Raw genomic sequence first — 17,104 nt, 5'->3', positions numbered from 1 at the left:
TTCTTTCTCTCAAGTGTGTGTGCGCATGCCCGGGGTGCTCCACAGCAGCTCCACTAAGCGGGGGGGGGGGGGGGGATTTGATTCTTGACCACCTCAGCTACCTCCTTGTGAGTCATGGGGCTCAGCCCACTCTGAACTCCAAAGCTTGTGTGGAGGTTCCAGCGGAGGAACGCTTGGCAGAGGCATCCTTTGTTGGGAAAAGCCATTCTCTTGAGTGCAAAGCTTTGGGAGTGGTGCAGGAGGAAGGGGACGCCCACGTTACCACTCAGGTCACCCGACCGAGCTTGATGATCAATGGGATGACAGATGTCTCAGCCAGATCTCCCTCACATCCGGAGCTCGGCTCTTTAGAGCCCCAGCAAGCCACAGCTGTCCTTAGTTTGGGGGAAGTGCTTTGCCTTTTCTGGGGTTGGAGGGATTCTGTCCCTCACTGGATTTCCTATTCACACACACATTCCCAGCTATGTCAGAATAAGAAAAAAAGTCCTTGCGGCCACACACAGCTGGCGGGTGGCTGGGGGCATTTGTCTCCTAAATGGTCTGTGGGCTCTCTCCTCTCTGACTTTTTGGTGATGGGACCAAATACTCCTTTTTCATCTGTTTCCACCTGTCAGATGCGGAGAAGTCCGGGGTGCTTGGAGAATGTTTGCTGGATTTCCAAGACCCTCGACAGGCTGCTCCCCATTGGCACACCAGCAAAGAGGCTTGTTTACAAGACACCTCCCTTCCTGAATACAAAGTCAGGGTTCCTGCCGTCCCAGCTGGCTGGCTTCTGTTTCCAGAAGAAGTGGGGTGCTGCCATTCGGGAGAGTGTGTGTTGAGGGAGAAGAGTCCTGGCCTGGGCTTTCTTATTCTCTCAAGGACCCAGGCTGAGCAAGGGTTGGCAGCGTGGAGAGGCCACCTGGGACCTGAAACCTTCCCAATAATTGACAAAGGAAGTTAGTGGGCGCTGGTGACCTCTTCAGCCTTTGGGGAAGTCCCAGGGAAGGTGTGAGGGGAAAATCCCTTTGCTCCTCTTGGCCAGCAGCTGTGGGTGCTGAAGTGACTGGTCTAAATGTGCACAGTCTAAATGATTGCAGTCGGTTGTGTGTGTGTGTGTGTGTGTGTGTGTGTGTGTGTGTGTGTGTAGGGCCCACAGAGCAGGTCCAGCCTGTAATCCCCTCCTCCTCCCCCGGCCCGCAGCCCCTGGCGCCTGGAGGTTGCACCTTTGAAACTGTATGCCAGCGGCTGGGCCTCTGCTGTTACAGAGGAGTGGCGGGGAGGAGGCGGGCGGTGGTCCGTGCTGGGGGGGAGGGCGGGAAGGAGTCTGGCCCTGGGTGTGTGCTTTTCGATTGATGGATGACTGCCGGGTGTGAGCGAGCGAGCGTGCGGGTGTGAGTGTGTATGTGTGTGTGCGCGCGCACGCGAGGTGCGCGCGCGCGGGGCCTGCCCATTTTCCTCCTCTCAGCAGTCAGTTGGGAGCTGGAGGGAGGGAGAGGGAGACGCCGGCAGCGAGCACCCGGAGAAGAGCCGAGCGCCTTCGGCTCCGGGCGCCTTCCCTGGGTCTGCGCGCGGACGCCGTCGCTGGGAGCATCTAGGTGCCAGTCCGACCGCGAGAGCGCACCGCGCGATTCCCCCCGGCTCTTCGGTGGCTGGGTGGGCACAGCACCTGGGGGTGGCCCCGGACGGGGATGGTCAGCGGCTGCGGCCGTCTGGCACGCGAGCGGGACACGGCGAGGGCACCATGGCGCTGACGCCCCAACGCGGGTCCTCCTCGGGGTTGAGCCGGCCGGAGCTGTGGCTGCTGCTGTGGGCAGCCGCGTGGCGTCTGGGGGCCACGGCGTGCCCCGCCCTCTGCACCTGCACCGGCACCACCGTGGACTGCCACGGCACGGGTTTGCAGGCCATCCCCAAGAACATCCCGCGGAACACCGAGCGCCTGTGAGTACGGCTCCGCCCGTCCGCTGGGACGCCCCCCCCCCCCAGGTTGCTCTCCTACCCTGACGCATCCGAGGGCCGGGGATGGGGTGGGGGGCGCAAGACTGTTGGGCTCCGTCGCCAGTAGAGGAGTCGGTCAGTGCCTTGGTAGGTCTGGGAGGAAGCCAGAAAGCCAGGAGCGCGGCTGCCTCCAGGTGCCCGATTCTAAGGGCCATCCTCTCACCTGCTCCTCACGCTCTGCACCGTGACAGGTCCTTCCCGCTGCACGGCGGCACTTTATTCCTCTAGGGTGGGAATCGGTGCCAGAGAACCTTCCTGGCACCCAGGAGAAAAGCTTCCCGCTGAGGCCAGGCACAGGGTCTCCTTTCGGGGCTTGGCTGGGTTCTGAGTGGACAGGTGGATTTGGGCTCCGAGGACTCGCTGCTCCGTGCCATGGAGCAGAAGTTTCTGGGCTCCTATTCTACCCATTGTTTGGCCCCAGAGCTTTGGTAATTCTTCTCTTAAAGGTGTAAGTAGCCTACCCTCTCCTGTTCCCCATCCCAGCCCAGACAGACAATGGGACCCGAGGGCCTTTGGTTTGGGTTTTGGGGCATTGAGATCCGCACCCTGTAAGGGTTAAATGTGTCTTGGACTATAGCCCAGACATGATACTAGAGGTGAGGCGCTTGGAGTGGGGACTCAAGGTTGAAAATATCGACAGTGACAAGTCATTAAAAACCATCCCTGCTCTCCCCTTGTTCTCTTCTACTTTGGATTTTGAGGAAACTCCACCCTCTCTAGACCTGCTTAGCACGGTAGAGCGTGTGTCTGCAGACCTGTATGATGTGTTTTCTCTTTCCCTGCTGAAATCCCAGCATGTAAGGACGCCCCAGGGGCGTGAGGCCAGGGGTCTGTGGGTCGTGCAAGTGGATTTGCAGCCACACACAGGGCCTTTGTACACTCTCAGAGGTGACCACACCGGGAGATTTTTATTTTATTTTTTGTACTGTAGGGAAGGTTGCTGGCGTCTTTGAAGCTGCTTTCTCCTTTCTTTCCCCACTCCTTAAGAAAAGGTATACATATTTTGATAACTTTTGAGCACATTTTCTTGAGTCCCAGCTGGTCAGAGGCAAAGCCTGGGAAGAGCTGTTACCAACACCAAACTCTGATCTTCTGTACCAAGGTCAGCAATTAGTGAGCGCACGCTTGTCCCAGACTCTCCTTGGCTTGGTTTGAGACATTCCCGAGACGGTTTCAGAGAATTTCCAATCTACGTGCAATCTAGTGGGAATTGGACAAAATTCCTGCCCCCTGATTTACCTGTCAGCGTGTCTTTTCAGCAGCTGTTACCCTAGCAGCAGCCCACATGTGAGACACACAAGCCCCTCTCCTTTGCCTTGGCAGCTCGGTTCTTCTGCGCTCTTGTTTCCCCGCTACCTTGAATATTTAGGATAGACTCTGCTTTTGACTTTCATGGTTTCTTTAGTCTTTCATAGTGAGATGGGCGTGAGTCCTGGGATTGTGGGTAGGTTAAAAGCCCAGTTCTGAGTAATTGGCTGTGTGACTTTGGACAAGTTACCAGACTTCTCTGAGCTTTAGCTGCTTTCTGTCAGGAAATGGAGTTTGGGCTACATGGGTTCTTGTGAGGATGGAGGGTAACGTTTGGAAGAAGCTGGGGCCCTGATGCTCACTGAGTAAGGGGCTACTGTGGCAGCACAGGGAGACAAGTCACATGCATCTAACCCAGTGTCTACCCTGGGTGCTGAGACCTCAACAGACTGAGCCTGTCTCTGCCTTCAAAGGGCAGGTGGTGTGAAGGAACAGGGGATCTTTAGCTAAAAGATGTGTGTAGGGACCAGGATAGCCATGTGATGGAGCTGTGAGAACATTAGACCAAGAAGTCCTTTTTGGGGGTGAAGGGGCTTCTCAGAAGGTGGAGTGTGTTGTTAGAGTTGGTGGATTTTGCCAAGCAAAGTGCAGGCAACACAAGCGGGAGGGACCGCCTGAACACAAAGACTGTGACAGAGTGGCTTGGCCCGGTGGCCAGCAGGTCAGATTTTCCCTGGGGCTGAATCATACTGTGTCCAGAGGTGAGAGAAGCCTGGGGTTCCCAGAGATAGGGAAGGGCCAGGAAGGCCTTCCTCCAGCTTCACATTCCCTTGGGGATGTCTGGCTGGGAGTTGGGTGAGCATCGTGGGGGAGCTGGAAAGGTGTGCTGGTTAGAGACTGGCCAGCCGCTCCCCAGGTTGGGAAATTGCTGCAGGCTGTGTGCTTGTCTTCTGTCCTCTGGGCATCTTCGGTGGTAGCCCAGGGACCATGGCAGCCCGTATATTTTGCGCTGGATTCAGACTTGTTCTCCCAAGTGGGAAGAAATTGCCATGGTTTTCTGTGGACACTTCCCGGAAGAGCTTGTATAAGGCCGGCACTGCTAAGGAAATCGGTCCAGGCACAGAGGCTAAGCAGCTGGGTGGACGGATCGGGAAGGGATGCTAAATAATTCACTGTAATGGAACAGTTACAGTGAAGAGGAGGAGACTGCCGGCAAGACCCTGGAAAAGTCATGTCTTTATAGGATTCACACATGATGGCCAAAGTGTTACCTTTTCCCCTTTCCCCTCAAGGTTCTTCACTTTCAAGTGACTTTCTTTTTTTTTTTTTTTTTTCCTTAAACAACGGTTTGCACTAGAGTGTCCGGGAGTGTGACAAGCAGATTTAGTTTGTGTGGACACTTCTCTGCCCTAGCACCCTGGCGCTTGTATTTTAGGCTTGTCACTGAGTCCCCTGTGGGTGCAGAGATAGAAAGACATCTCCCAGACCTTTCATTCAGTCAGCGAAGGATGGAGACAGGTAGGGCAGGCCCCCGGAAGGTCAGGATGTTGATAGCCATCTGCCCCCAGGTCTACCATATCCTGTCTCTTATCAGGCTGTGAGACTTGCTCCTTTGCCATCGTCTATGTTCCTGAGCCCTTTTGCTGGTTGGTCTACACCTCCCTAGATGCATGTATGCATGCTGCCAAGGTCTGTGGCTCGTTTGGGTTCTACCCCTTGAAGCTGCACTCAGGAGGGCTGGATGGTCACATTCATGGTTTGGGGAGCCCGTTTGGAATCCGTATAATGATGGAATTGAGGCCAGGGCTGAAATTGTTTCTGTCATCAAGGCTTGGCTGGGTGAGCAGAGAAGTGCTCTGAGCAAGGGAGTGGGCCCCGGTCAGGGTGAATCTCCTGCTCTCACAGGCACTGGTACGGTAGCCGCTCTGCTGAGCTCGCTGCTGGGCACTGAATGAACAGCTCATACAGAGACCCAGTGGCCGTCCTTCCCCTGCCCGAGACCCTGCTTCCTGCGTATAAAGGGGGTAATGACAGCTTGGCAGGAAATACACTGGGGTCCAGCGGCATGTGGCTGGTGCTCTACCTTACCCTGGACCTGTGGGAGTAATCCCACCTATCTTATCAGACCCCAACAGGAGACTTATTCATGCTGCGTTTATGAAAATGTTTCATAATTCCGACGTTGGGTTGCTAATACTGTGAGAAGCCCATGCTAAAGGCTGGGGTGTTCAGGGAGCTTGGGGGGTATTTGCTGAGGCTTGGCCATGCTGCAGACTGCTCTCCTGGGCTCCTGCTGCCCAGAGCATGTGGCCATTGTACCTGCGCATCTTTTCCTCTGCTCCCCTGCAATTTGGATACAGGGAGAAAGAAGGGTCTCTGTTGCCTGTCTGGCGTTCTGTTAGGCTTGCTCTGCCTCTTGGCAGCTGGGGCATCCTGCCGGGTTGCATTCCCTCATTCAACAGATAGCTGCCGTCTACTGAGCTCTCTCTGCCTTGAGTGGAAGGAGAAACTGCCTCTCCCCAAGTTCTGTCCTGCCCGGGAGGGAGAAGAACCGCCTGACAGGAGAACAAACACATAATTGCAAACCGAGATGAGTGCTTAGGAGGGAGAGCACTCCGTCAAATCCCTGCTTTTTACCCGTGAAATGGTGGTGGGGGGGTTGTGATGACAGGACTTGCTTCAAAGGCTGGGCCTGAGTATTGAACTCAGTAACAGGCAGAGAGGTGCTGTATGCTTCACAGGGCCTGGCAGGTAGCAAGTGCCCAACAAATGGGGAGATAATCATTGCTATTAAGGTAACGGAGTGCTCCAGGGACATAAAAGAATTCTGAGACCACTCAGTGCCGGATCCTGGCAGTTCCTACCGCGCTCTCTCACCAAGCAGTGGCTAGGAGCCCTGGATCACACCGGAATAAGAGGAGGCTGTCCTTCCTCCGTACCCCTTCTCCACAACGCGCCAGGAGCCGGCCCATGCTGTCTGAGGCTCCAAGCAGGGGTGGGGGCGGGGAGTGCGTCCATGCTCTCTTGGGGCCCCGTGTGGGGCGGTGGGGACCGGCAGCCCCCGCGTTATGCGTTATCCGTTATCGGGGAGCAGACGGGCGGACGTTTGGCGGAGTTGCCGCCTCCAGTTCTGTGCCGGCATTAGCAGCTCGGCAGGGCTCTTGCTTAATGGGATTTTCTTCCCAAATGCTGTAATTATCGCCATACAAATACTTATTACCCAGAGCAGATGACGGCCGGGCCTTGGGCAGTAGCCAGGGAGCTGGGCTGTGCTGGGGGTGGAGAATTGGCTCCTGTTTTTGATGGAGCTTGCCACCCCCTCCTCTCCTTTCTGGAACCCAGCCCGTGGCCAACAAACAGCTGTTGGGCACCTGCCGCGTGTGCATCGCATCAAGAGAGGTCCGGGTACGGGCTGGTTCCACTGGGAGCTTGCAGCGGGGTGGGAGGGAAAGAATAGGCGTCCAGGGACATCTGTAGGGGCACGGCGCACAGAGCTTCCAGCACAGGCGGGCGTTGGTGTGACAATGGCCCGGTTTGAATCTTGGCTCCATCAGCTGCCACCTGGGAAACTTTGGGCAGCTCGGCAGTGACTGGACTTCCTAGGGCCGGCGATGACATTTAGCTTGTAGGGCTGTAAAGCTGAAATGAAATAATCCAGGCCCAGGGCTTAGACGACTGCGCGGCCTGTAGCCAATGTCCCATCAGTGTGGAGAGGAGGGTTGATTGATCCGAGGACGTGATGGCAGTGAGAGAGAGATGGGGGCAGGGCTGGAGCCAGCTCAGAGTCTGAATCTGGAAGACAGGTGGAAGGGAGGGGAAAGAAGGGTAAGCACGTTTGGGGGCACACAGAGGTGAGGGCTACCGACTTGGGGATGGGGAGCAGATCCATCTGAGGGAGTGAAGGGTTTCTTGGGTGAATTCGCGGAGAGCATCAGGCCAAGCGGCTGAGAAAAAGGAGGAACTTCCAGGGTGGTGTGTGTGTGTGTGTGTGTGTAAAAGCGTATATTAATTTTTTGAAATGCCAGTGATTTTTTAGACAAATCAGCAGAGTTATGCACGCATCACCCAGATCCGGTTTTAGATTATTTTCATCACCCACGAGGAGCCCTTGTGCGCACTTTAAGTTGTTCATTTTGTTAGAAAAGTTGCAACTAAAGGGTTCGGGAGTCCTGTGTCTCCTTTGACCAGAGCGAGCCAGCTGTTCACTTCGTTCTATTTTCTTCCTTAAACATCTCACTCACACTCACACACTCTCGCTCAAGCACAGGTTTTGGCTTTTTGAGGCGGGATCTCACCTTGCAGGCCAGGCCAGCTTTGAACTTATGATTCCAGTATCTTGTGCTGTGTTTGCAGTATCTAGGGCTGTGATGGTAGACATGGACCACCACATCTGGCATCATGATTTCTCTTTTTGGAAACACTTAGGAACAGGCTTGGAGGCTCTGTAGGTTTTTAAGTATTTGTGTTAAGTATTTGTGTATGTTCTAAGAGCAACAAATCTACCGAAATCAGGACTTTCAACAACACGGTATCTGTTGTCTAGTCTGTGCTGCTTGTTCACCTTCCCAGGCGTTCAGGGAGTGGCTCATCATCACTTTTCTCAGGTTCAGAGTCTGACCCAAGACCCCAGCAAGCATTTAGAGGTCGTGGCTCGCCATCTTTAATTGGGGGCGCCTCCTCCGGCTTTGTTCTTTTTGGCTTGGACATATTAAGGACTACAGGCCGGCTATCACCGTTTGGCCTTCAGCTTGGCTTTATCCAGTCATTTCTTAGGGTTACATCCCAGTTTTTAAAATTCTAAACAAATCACATTGTTTCCTTCCTCGTGTCCCAGGAGAAGACACACGATGTCAGTTTGTTCTGGCATTGGCGATTTTAGCTTTGATTCCTAGGTGTCGAGGCCCATCTGTTTTCTTCTGTGTTGTTAATTTCCGGGAGACGTTTGTGAAGCCATGTGTATAACCTGTTCTTCAGAACTTTGTCCTGGGGTTTCAAACCCACAGCTGATTCTGTCATCTTTTCTTCGCTGTTTGCTGATAAGAAAGGATCTTCCCTTCTTCTCCATCTGTTTGTCTATTTATAGCAGACTTGCATGTTACTATTTCATTTGTTGGATTCTTGTTTGTAAATACCATTACTATTTGACGTTCAGAGTATCTTGGATTCATCTGGTGTCCTGTTGACAGGCTCTTTGGAGCATAAGCCCTAGGGGTTTTGGGCCAAGAGGGGCAGGTATGAATGCTGTTTTCAGGAATTCTGGAGTGTGGAGGAAATGAGGGGTGCGGGGGGAGGGGGCTGCAGTCCGCACTGGGGAGAACGTCCACTATGTGACTTCTGGGACTAAGATTTTTGTTGTCATTGCTACAGTTTTATCCTTTTCCGGTTTTAAACTAAAAACATTTTTTTTTCTCTAAAATGGTTTTAGTTGGTTTAACTCATAAAATAGTTGAATGAACTAGAAGTCCAGATAGTTCCCATGTACACTTCAAGCAGCTTCCTCCAATGCTTTATAACCGTGGAACATTTAGCCAGTTGAGAAGTTAGCATAGCTATTACATTATAAACTAAGTAATGGCTTTTTATTTTCTCCTTTTCACCCACCAGTTGCCCCTGGAATTCAAGGGGTCCACACTGTATTTAGTTATAGCTCTCCTCAGTCTCCTGTAGTCTGGGGTAGGCCTTCTGTCTTTTTTTTTTTTTTTTTTTTTTTTTTTTTGGCTTTTTATAATCTTGACTCTTTGGAAAGATCATTACCTAGTTATTTTGTGTATAGTTTATTGATTGTTTGTCTGGTTTTTGAGACAAAATTTTACTATTTTTCTGGCTGGCCTGGAACTTACTATGTAAACCAGGCTGGCCTCAAACCCACAGAAATCCCTTTTCTCTGCTTCCTGAGTGCTGCAATTAAATGCATGCACCACCATGCCCGACTTGTTTAGTATTTTTCATGATTTGTTTGAGCTTGTGCATTTGTCAAGAACGTCATGGTGTGTGTGTGTGTGTGTGTGTGTGTGTGTGTGTGTGTGATGTGTCCTCCAAGTAAGTGTCCTGTGGGCTGATGCATCCATGTGGTTTGTTGCTGGCTAGCCTTCATACACCACAGTTGCCACAGAATTTCCACAGGGGCTGAGGCTCTGCATGAGAGAGCTGCAGGCCCAGTCTGGAAGAATGACTCAGTACAGTGTAGCACAAAATGCACACTCCCAGGCCCACCCCAGAGCTTCTGATTTTGTAGTCTTTGACAAAGGCAATTGTAGGGGATTCAGAATTGGGGCGCACAGAATGAGATCTGGGAGCACAGCTTAATGTTGGGGTCTCCTAGCGAAAAAGTTGTACTCCTTGAGGCCACGGAGTCCTCTTTGAGGACTGCTATTACTCCAGCCTGCACTGAGAAGATGTGGGGGAGGAGATAGGGGCAAGAAAAGGATAGCAGATGTGGGAGGAGCTATAGGTGAGGAGCAATGAGTGGAGCTGGGGAGGGGGATGAAGAAAGACGGTAGGGCCATCAACTCACTGAGGATGAGGGCCAAGGTAAGGGCTGCTGGCACAGGAGGCCAAGATCATTGCAGACTGGGGTGGGAGTGGGTGGGTGGTGGGAGGTTTGGGGAAGAGAGGGTGGCACGGAGGCAGCTGAGGCAAGCGGTCCCAGAGAGTTGCTTGCTGTGTTAAAGCAAGGGGGAGGGGTGGGGAGGACCACTGAGTGATGGGGTGGGGGAGGGCAGGCCATAGGTCAGAGATGCATCTCGAGGGTACCTGTGGTCGCCAGGTACCATTTACACCCCTTAGGCCAGACTCAGGAAAAAATGCTTTGCAGCTTAATCTGCCCTCCTGTCTTACTCAGCAGTCCTGGGAGAAGCTATTGCTTAAACCAGCTTTGCAGAGAGGTGGACCCATCCATCTGCAGTGTGTGGGGGGGAGGGGAACAGGACAGCTGGCTGCTCAGTGGTTGGCTGAGAGTCCCTGAGTCATGAGGCTGTGAGATGTGTTTGTGTGCAGCTTTTAAATTTGACTGGAGCCTGCTGTTCTTCAGATGTTAATAGGGCCTGGCTCCTTTCACTCAGTACTACAAAGCACCTGTCATTGCCTTGCACTGGGGGCCCTGAGGCCACCTGGTTACCCTGCTCCACTACTGATTCCTGCTTGCGCACATTTGGGGTAGACCCAAGGAGCCAGCTGGCACAGGAGGGGGCGTCTAGTCCAGAGGTGGGGGTGGTAGGGGTAAGGAGAGTTGGTGGGAGAGAGGTTGCAGGCCCAGGGAGTCGGTGGCTGTCGGTAGGGAGTGACCTGCGGGCCTGGTGGCCATTTGGGGAAATCCTTGCTGCAGAGTGCTTGCTTGTGGGGGGCAGGCTCCACCTGAGAGAAGGGGATTAGCGGGGGTGGAGGCAAGGCCTCAGTAATGAAGGGACCAGCTGAAGTCTGGCTCTCAGAATAGAAGATTACGTGGAATTGGAATTGAGTCGGGTCTGATTCCTTCACCCCTCCTGGGATTGCTACCATAAAAAAAAAAAAAAAAAAAAATTCCCAGACAGAAATTAACACCTGTTGGTGAGGATGTGCTTTGGTGAGGAAGCAGCTGCTGTGCAAAACAGGATGGCAATTTCTCAAAAAAAAAAAAAATAAAATAAAAATAGAATTACTGGCCGGGCATGCCTTTAATTCCAGCATTCAGGAGGCAGAGGCAGGTGGGTCTCTGTGAGTTCAAGGACAGCCTGGTCTACATAGCAAGAGCTACATAGTGAGACCCTGTCTTAGAGAGAGAGAGAGAAAGAGAGAGAGAGAGGAGGGAGGGAAGGAGAGATTGTATGCGCTTGTTTGAATGAGATTGTCCCCTATATGTTCACATAATCCAACACTTGGTCCCTAGTTGGTAGCAATGATTGGGGGAGAATTTTAAGAGGCGTATCTTTCTGGGAGGAAGTATGTCACTGAAGTGGGCTTTGAGAACCCAAAAACTCTTTCTGGTTTGCTCTCTCTGCTTTGTGCTGTGGTTTAAGATGTGAGTTCTCAGCATCTAGTTCCTGCGGCTGTGCCTGCTGCTCATGAGGTAGAACTATAATACAAATAAACCCTTCCTTCTATAAGGAGCCTTGATCACAATGTTCTATCATAGCAGTAGAAAGCTGACTAATATACTTCATGACCCAAAAGAATTGAGAGCAGAGCCTTGAAGAGCTATTTTGTACACTTACATCCATGTTCATAGCAGCACTATTCCCAACGGCCAAAGGCTAACGGATGCACGAGTGATAAATACACACTACAGAATATGATTCAGCCTTCAGTGGAAGGCACTCTGACGTGCTGCAGCCAATGTGCTTTGTGCCTGGCTGCTTTCACTAGCAGCGTTTCCCTGCTCAGTAGAATAGAGGGTGCTGGAAGAGAGGAGGTTGTCAAGGGACACCTGGAATTTTTGGGATATGTTCATCTGGGGGACGTGTATATCAAGGGGCTTGGGGAATAGGTTACGGGGGTGGGTAGGGATCAGGGAAACAGAGAAGCCACTGAAGCCTAGAGACATGCGAAGTTAAGGCAGATCCGTCCACTCCTACATTCCAAAAGCCTATGGAAACCTGTCATGGGCTGTGTTAGACCCTGGAAGAGCTGAGGAAGGAAAAAAAAAAATCAAGTCAATAAAACAACCTGGCCTGTGTTTTCAGAAGCTTCTGGTCTTGCAGGGGGTGGAGGGGCTGTGACATCAGTTCAAGACTTCTTCAAATCCCTGTAAAACCATCCCTGATTTGCGCTGTGGAGTAGAGGATGGCTCTGTGGCCCTGGGAGAGAAAGGGAAAGTTGGAGTAAGTTAGGCCAAGGAGAGGGCAGGTCCTCCCAGGTAGAGGGGAAGGCAGGCTCAAAGGCTTTGCCACAGGGCTCTGGAATCCAGTGGGGCCGGGGGGCCGGATCCCACAGGGCAGGCCATGGGGAGCTTGTAATGCATGGTAAGAGGTTTTGTCTTATTCCAGCAGTGATGGGGGTAAAGAGTACTTCCAGGATTTATATGGGGGTCAGATTCACAGACTGTAAAGTCTCCCCTGGCAGTGGCTCTTTGAGCAGACCAGAGGAGAGCCAGGGTGAATGCGGGGAGCCCACTGGCATCTCTGCAGGGACCTGGCACAAGGGTGAGGCCTGAGGTGGGCCTTGCAGGCAGCTAGGTCCACTTGCAGGTGGCTTGTCAGGCTCTGTGTGCCTCAGGACTCTGGGCAGCACTGAGGAAGGTTAGCCTTTCCGAGGCATTCCTCATGGCAGTACCCGATGCCCACCCACGCAGGGAAGAGTCAAAGGGAAGAGCCAGGTGCAGCCAGCAGCTCAGGCGCCCTAGTCATTGCTAGTGAGAGCCTCTTGTCGCATCTCCACTGCAGGCTTGGGCCACCAAGGGAGTGTTCTGGTCCCTCGAGAACTGGGACACTGGTGAGGAAGTACAGGGCTCTTGAGAAGGGTTGATCCAGGCCTGAGCCTCTTGGACAAACTTCCAGATGCTGTAAGTATTCTTGCTTCCTGGGAGGGAAGAGTTGAGAACTCCTTCTGGTTTGGTGTCCTGTCCCCCTCTCCCACCCCGCCCCCCACATAGCTTTGCTTCAGAGAATTTTCTCCAAAATATTTTTATTTTAGCCCGGTGCCATATAGGAACTGGCAGAAGTGGGAGCATTTGCCACCAGGGCGTGTCTCCTCCTTTGGGGGTTGACAGGGCTGAGCTCATTACTCTTGGAAGAGAGAATTGTAGTAGGAGTTAGCTCTGGGTTAGCCTGAAGTCCAAGTGGGAGCTATGAGCATCTGGTTCCTTCTGCTTTTCTTGGGTCTGCCAGTCAATACCAGCCTGGACTGGCGATTCCACCCACTGAGGCCAGGAAAACGATGATAGCATCATCAAAATAATCACAGCAGGTTATCCTTAGCTAGACAGCGGGAGTGGTGGGCCGGCCATTGGTCATCCTTGGTGGTTTAGAAATATGAAGTCATTTAAACCCCACCGTGCCACTAGAAGGGGGGCACTCCATCTTCATCCTCATTTTACAGGTAAGGAAACTGAGGCACAGAGAAGTTAAGCTCCATGCCGAGGCCACATAGCAAGTGTGATGGTGGAACATGAATTGTTTCAAGCCCTTTCAAGTCCTTCCCCACTAAAAACACGCTTAGCTGGGTGGGCTGGGAGCCTCCTGATACTGTTGCTGAGACAGAGCTCTGAGTCTCACCATAGGACTCCAGAGCGCCCATGTGTCATTGGCTCTGTCTCAGGTCTTCCTACGCTGGCTGAGGGCATAGGTGACGAGTCAGGAAGAGACCCAAAGAATCAGGCTTCGAGGTGTAGGGAAATAACTCTGGCCTGGTTCCATCCTTGCCCCACTGTCTATTGCTGTGCACCTCTGGGCAAGCTGCTTCACTATTCTGTGCCCATTTCCTCATCAGCAGATTGGAAAGGACAGATTCCCTGCTAGCTGGCTGGAGTGTGCTTACAGCAGTAAGCATTGTGAGGAGTGGCAGGTATGGGCCTCAGTGGCTAAGTGTTGGGGAGCCCACGCTAGCCCGCACCCTGAATTCCTCTGAGCCCTGAGCCCTGAGCCCGAGAGCTGTCCTTGTGGATACACTATCTGCTGCTCTGACTGCAATGGTCTTGGGGTGTGTGTGTGTGTGTCCCAGCAGCATGTCTGCTGGGAGAGGGTTTCCATGGCAACATGCTGGGACTACCTGTTGGAGGAATAGAGGCTGCATTTTAGCAAGAGTCCGGCTGAGGCAAAGGCTTGGCAATCCTGGGAAGGTTATGTCACCCTAGAGAGGGGCGCTTAGTTCTGGCCACTGAGAGTGCAGGCACATGGGGCAGGATGGGGCTGGGACAGTTGGGCACATAAGTCCTAGCATTTTCTTTCCTCTGTCAACAGTGCGCTGGCAATATGCTATAGTCAGCTGCCTTATAAAATGGCCCTAGGAAGTCTTCCATGAATACTTGTGAGAGAGATTACCTCAGCTAGACAAAAATTGTATTATTAAGCAAAAACAAACCAAACCCAACCAACCAATCAGCCAAACAAACAAACAAACAAACAAACAAAAACAGACTCAAGGGAAAATATTCTAGAAGGTCCATGGGGATTATCCCTAGTGATATATTGTTTCCCTCTTTTATTTCTGTTCCAGAAACTTGAAAAAAAATACAGGCTGTCTTATAACCCACTGCCACATTCTGTGTCCTGGCAGCTCTCTGCCATCAGGCAGGTCTGCAGCTCACAGGATGCATTTGATTTTCTGGATGTGCTGAAATTCAACCAAGTGTTGTTTCTACTTGCATCTGAGTTTTATTGGTTACTTCTCAGTTGCTTTGATAAAACGGCATGACCTGGAGAGGCTTATAGAAAAGCTTGTTTAGGCTTAGGAACCCTGGGCAGTCCATAATGGGTGGGAAGGCATGACAGCAGGTGGTCGGAGCAGCCGCTGAGAGATCACATCTCCATCCACACAGACAGAGAGGTCTGAGAGCAGAGCGAGGTCGTGAACCCCTGAAGCCCACCCCCAGTGAACTGCTAAAGCCCATCCTCCGGCAAGGTTGCATCTACTAGAGGTTCCCTAACTCTGTAAACAGTGTAAACAGTGCCACCCACTGAGAACCAAGCGTTCAACACCGGAGCGTATGGGGCACAGCTTCACTACACTGTGTTCACGTTATTCTGTCCCTACAACCAACAAATACGTCCCTTTATAATGAGAAAGATGAAACCACCCCAACGACCTGGTGCTGCGGGTTTTGCAGTGGAAAGTTTCACCGTGATGGTTCAAAGGGAGGCTAGCGTGCTGCCCTCAGGAACCAGTCCGCAAAGGTTCCCAAGGAAGGTCCAGATTGGTTGTCCATTCTAGGAAAGAATGTTTAGATCAGTAGGAGAAGGCCATCATGAAGCGGAGAAGATGTTCTCACAGCAGTTAGAATGAGGAGGGGTCTCCGTCTGGGGCACTTGCTGACTGTCTGGAAGCTTGGAGCATCACTGAAGCCCCTTGGATCCTACCATAAAAGGGACGGGGACAGAGAGTCACAGGCGCAGGGCAGAGAGCAATTGTCAAATGACTCACCAGCTTGTCAACTTTGATTGACAGCCTGGGCCCTAAGGGTCAGAAGGTCATGGCTATGGCTTCTGTCGTCTCTCAGTTGTTGTCCTTGGGAGAGTGCCTAGCATCTGGGAACTGCTCTTTCCTCATCTGTTGTGGTCACAATGGCAACTTAGGTGTGGCCCTAGGTTCCTAGAACTCGTGGAAGCAAATAACAGGCACAGTTCTTGAGGGAAGCGACCCTATAGACCACACCTCTCAATGCACTCTGGAACAAAGTAGATTGGATCTGGTTTGAGCTCATGGCCACAACTGGAACTTTTGGCCCCTGTTTGGTTACATGAGAAGAAGGGCTGAATGTGGTGTGTGTGTGTGTGTGTGTGTGTGTGTGTGTGTGTGTGTGTTGGGGTGGCTTAGACAGCACAAGAACTTTCTGGTAATAAACTTCTTGAGAGAACTTTCCCTTTAGAGTGGCCTGCCTTCCTGAGGCTGAGCAGGCCCTTTGGGAGGAGGAGTTTCCCAACAGAGACTGAGCAAGTGCTAGAAGGCTGGGTGGGCATGGACCATATGGCCTCTGAGGTGGGGTCTGTGCTAGTGTGCCAATGAGGACAGAAGACCAGGATCTGTTCTGGTTTCTGGAGGTGGGCCAAGGGAAGGGAAGAGTTAAACTTGGAAGGCAAACCAGGACCGATACCTAGGACAGAGAGGAGAGATCTGGCCTCCGGATGGAGTGTCAGGCTCAGCCTTCTCTCCTTGGCCATGTCCTCCTCCTAGCTGACTCAGGAAGGCCCCACGGGCCTCTCTGTGAGACTTTCACTGGCTCCTTGCTTTTTCTCTGCTTGCTTCCTCAGGCGCTGGGTTTGCCTGGACCCTCAGCCCCCAGCTCTCAGGCTGTGTGTCGTTCCCCTCAGACACTCAGGCTGACTCTGTGGGCTCTTCCTTGGGTTTGTTCCGTGCCTCTCTGGGCAGGTCTTCTTGTCTTTTGATCCTCAGCTTGGGTCTCACTTCTCCGGGCTCACTGCGTGGCTCTCCCCTACTTTTGTCCTGAGCCACTGCCACCATGGCAACACTGCAGTGTCCCCAAGGGCAGCTGTGGTCTTTCCCTGTTTGTGCTGGTTTGATACTGTGAAGCTGTCGTAATTGGTACCCTTCGCTTTGTGGCTGGGACCCTGAGGTTTGGCTAGGATGCCCCTGAATGGCCCCACGGCCTATTTCTGGAGTCTTTGCTCTGTGACCTGACTTTCCACCTAGGCTGAGTCCCCAGAGTGGAGCCATGTTCTGGCTTTCTGCATGCCCCAGCAGTAAGCCACACTTACTGTTTCTGCTGCAGGGACATTGGCTGCACAGAGGTCCCAGCTTTTTGGGCTTCTTGGCGGGTGGGGGGAGGGGGTATGCTGGGCTTCACCTCACTGGTGAGGCAAATGGCTTGAGCTGAGCCAGGGGAGGGAAGTCTGAGCTGAGCCCTGAGGGTCCAGACCACTCGTTTTACCTCTTTCTTTTCTCCTTTCTCTGCCAGGGAGCTCAACGGCAACAATATCACTCGGATCCAGAAGAATGACTTTGCTGGACTCAAGCAGCTCCGAGTGCTGTGAGTACAGGCTGCTATTCCCCTCTCCGCCTGCCTCTTACTGTCACTCTCAGCTGGACTTCTAGCTGGACTTCTGGATGGGAGAGTCATAACCTAGTTAGGCCTTCTATTGTGGAGTCAGGCACCTCCTGAGAGGGTGGAGTGGGGTGATGTTGTGTGTCCTGACCCAGAGGGCCTACTGCCCCCCACATAGCTGAAAAGAATGGGGATGGAGAAGGTCTTGGCCGTTTCTATCTCTGGGATGAAGGAAGAGCAAATGGCATA

The 17,104-nt window shown here is 52.6% G+C and overlaps 1 protein-coding gene across 2 annotated transcripts in view; it reads left to right on the top strand.

The window, feature by feature from the left end:
• Window positions 1–1,283: 1,283 nt before the first annotated feature.
• The window catches only part of Slit1 (slit guidance ligand 1), a 140,802-nt gene continuing 124,981 nt past the window's right edge, over window positions 1,284–17,104 (top strand). The window contains exons 1-2 of one of the 2 annotated variants that reach the window (XM_021650510.2): window positions 1,284–1,920; window positions 16,769–16,840. In XM_021650510.2, coding sequence (XP_021506185.1) covers window positions 1,724–1,920; window positions 16,769–16,840 — 269 coding nt within the window. In that variant the 5' untranslated portion in view covers window positions 1,284–1,723. Of the gene's footprint in view, window positions 1,921–9,738; window positions 9,757–16,768; window positions 16,841–17,104 lie in introns of those variants that run through there. The other variant, XM_060389527.1, reaches the window with a different exon arrangement.

The sequence above is a fragment of the Meriones unguiculatus genome, chromosome 1, assembly GCF_030254825.1.
Source record: "Meriones unguiculatus strain TT.TT164.6M chromosome 1, Bangor_MerUng_6.1, whole genome shotgun sequence".
In the NCBI taxonomy this organism is placed as follows: Eukaryota; Metazoa; Chordata; class Mammalia; order Rodentia; family Muridae; genus Meriones; species Meriones unguiculatus.
Note: the sequence above shows the minus strand (reverse complement) of the source record. Positions and strands in the feature narration are given on the sequence as shown.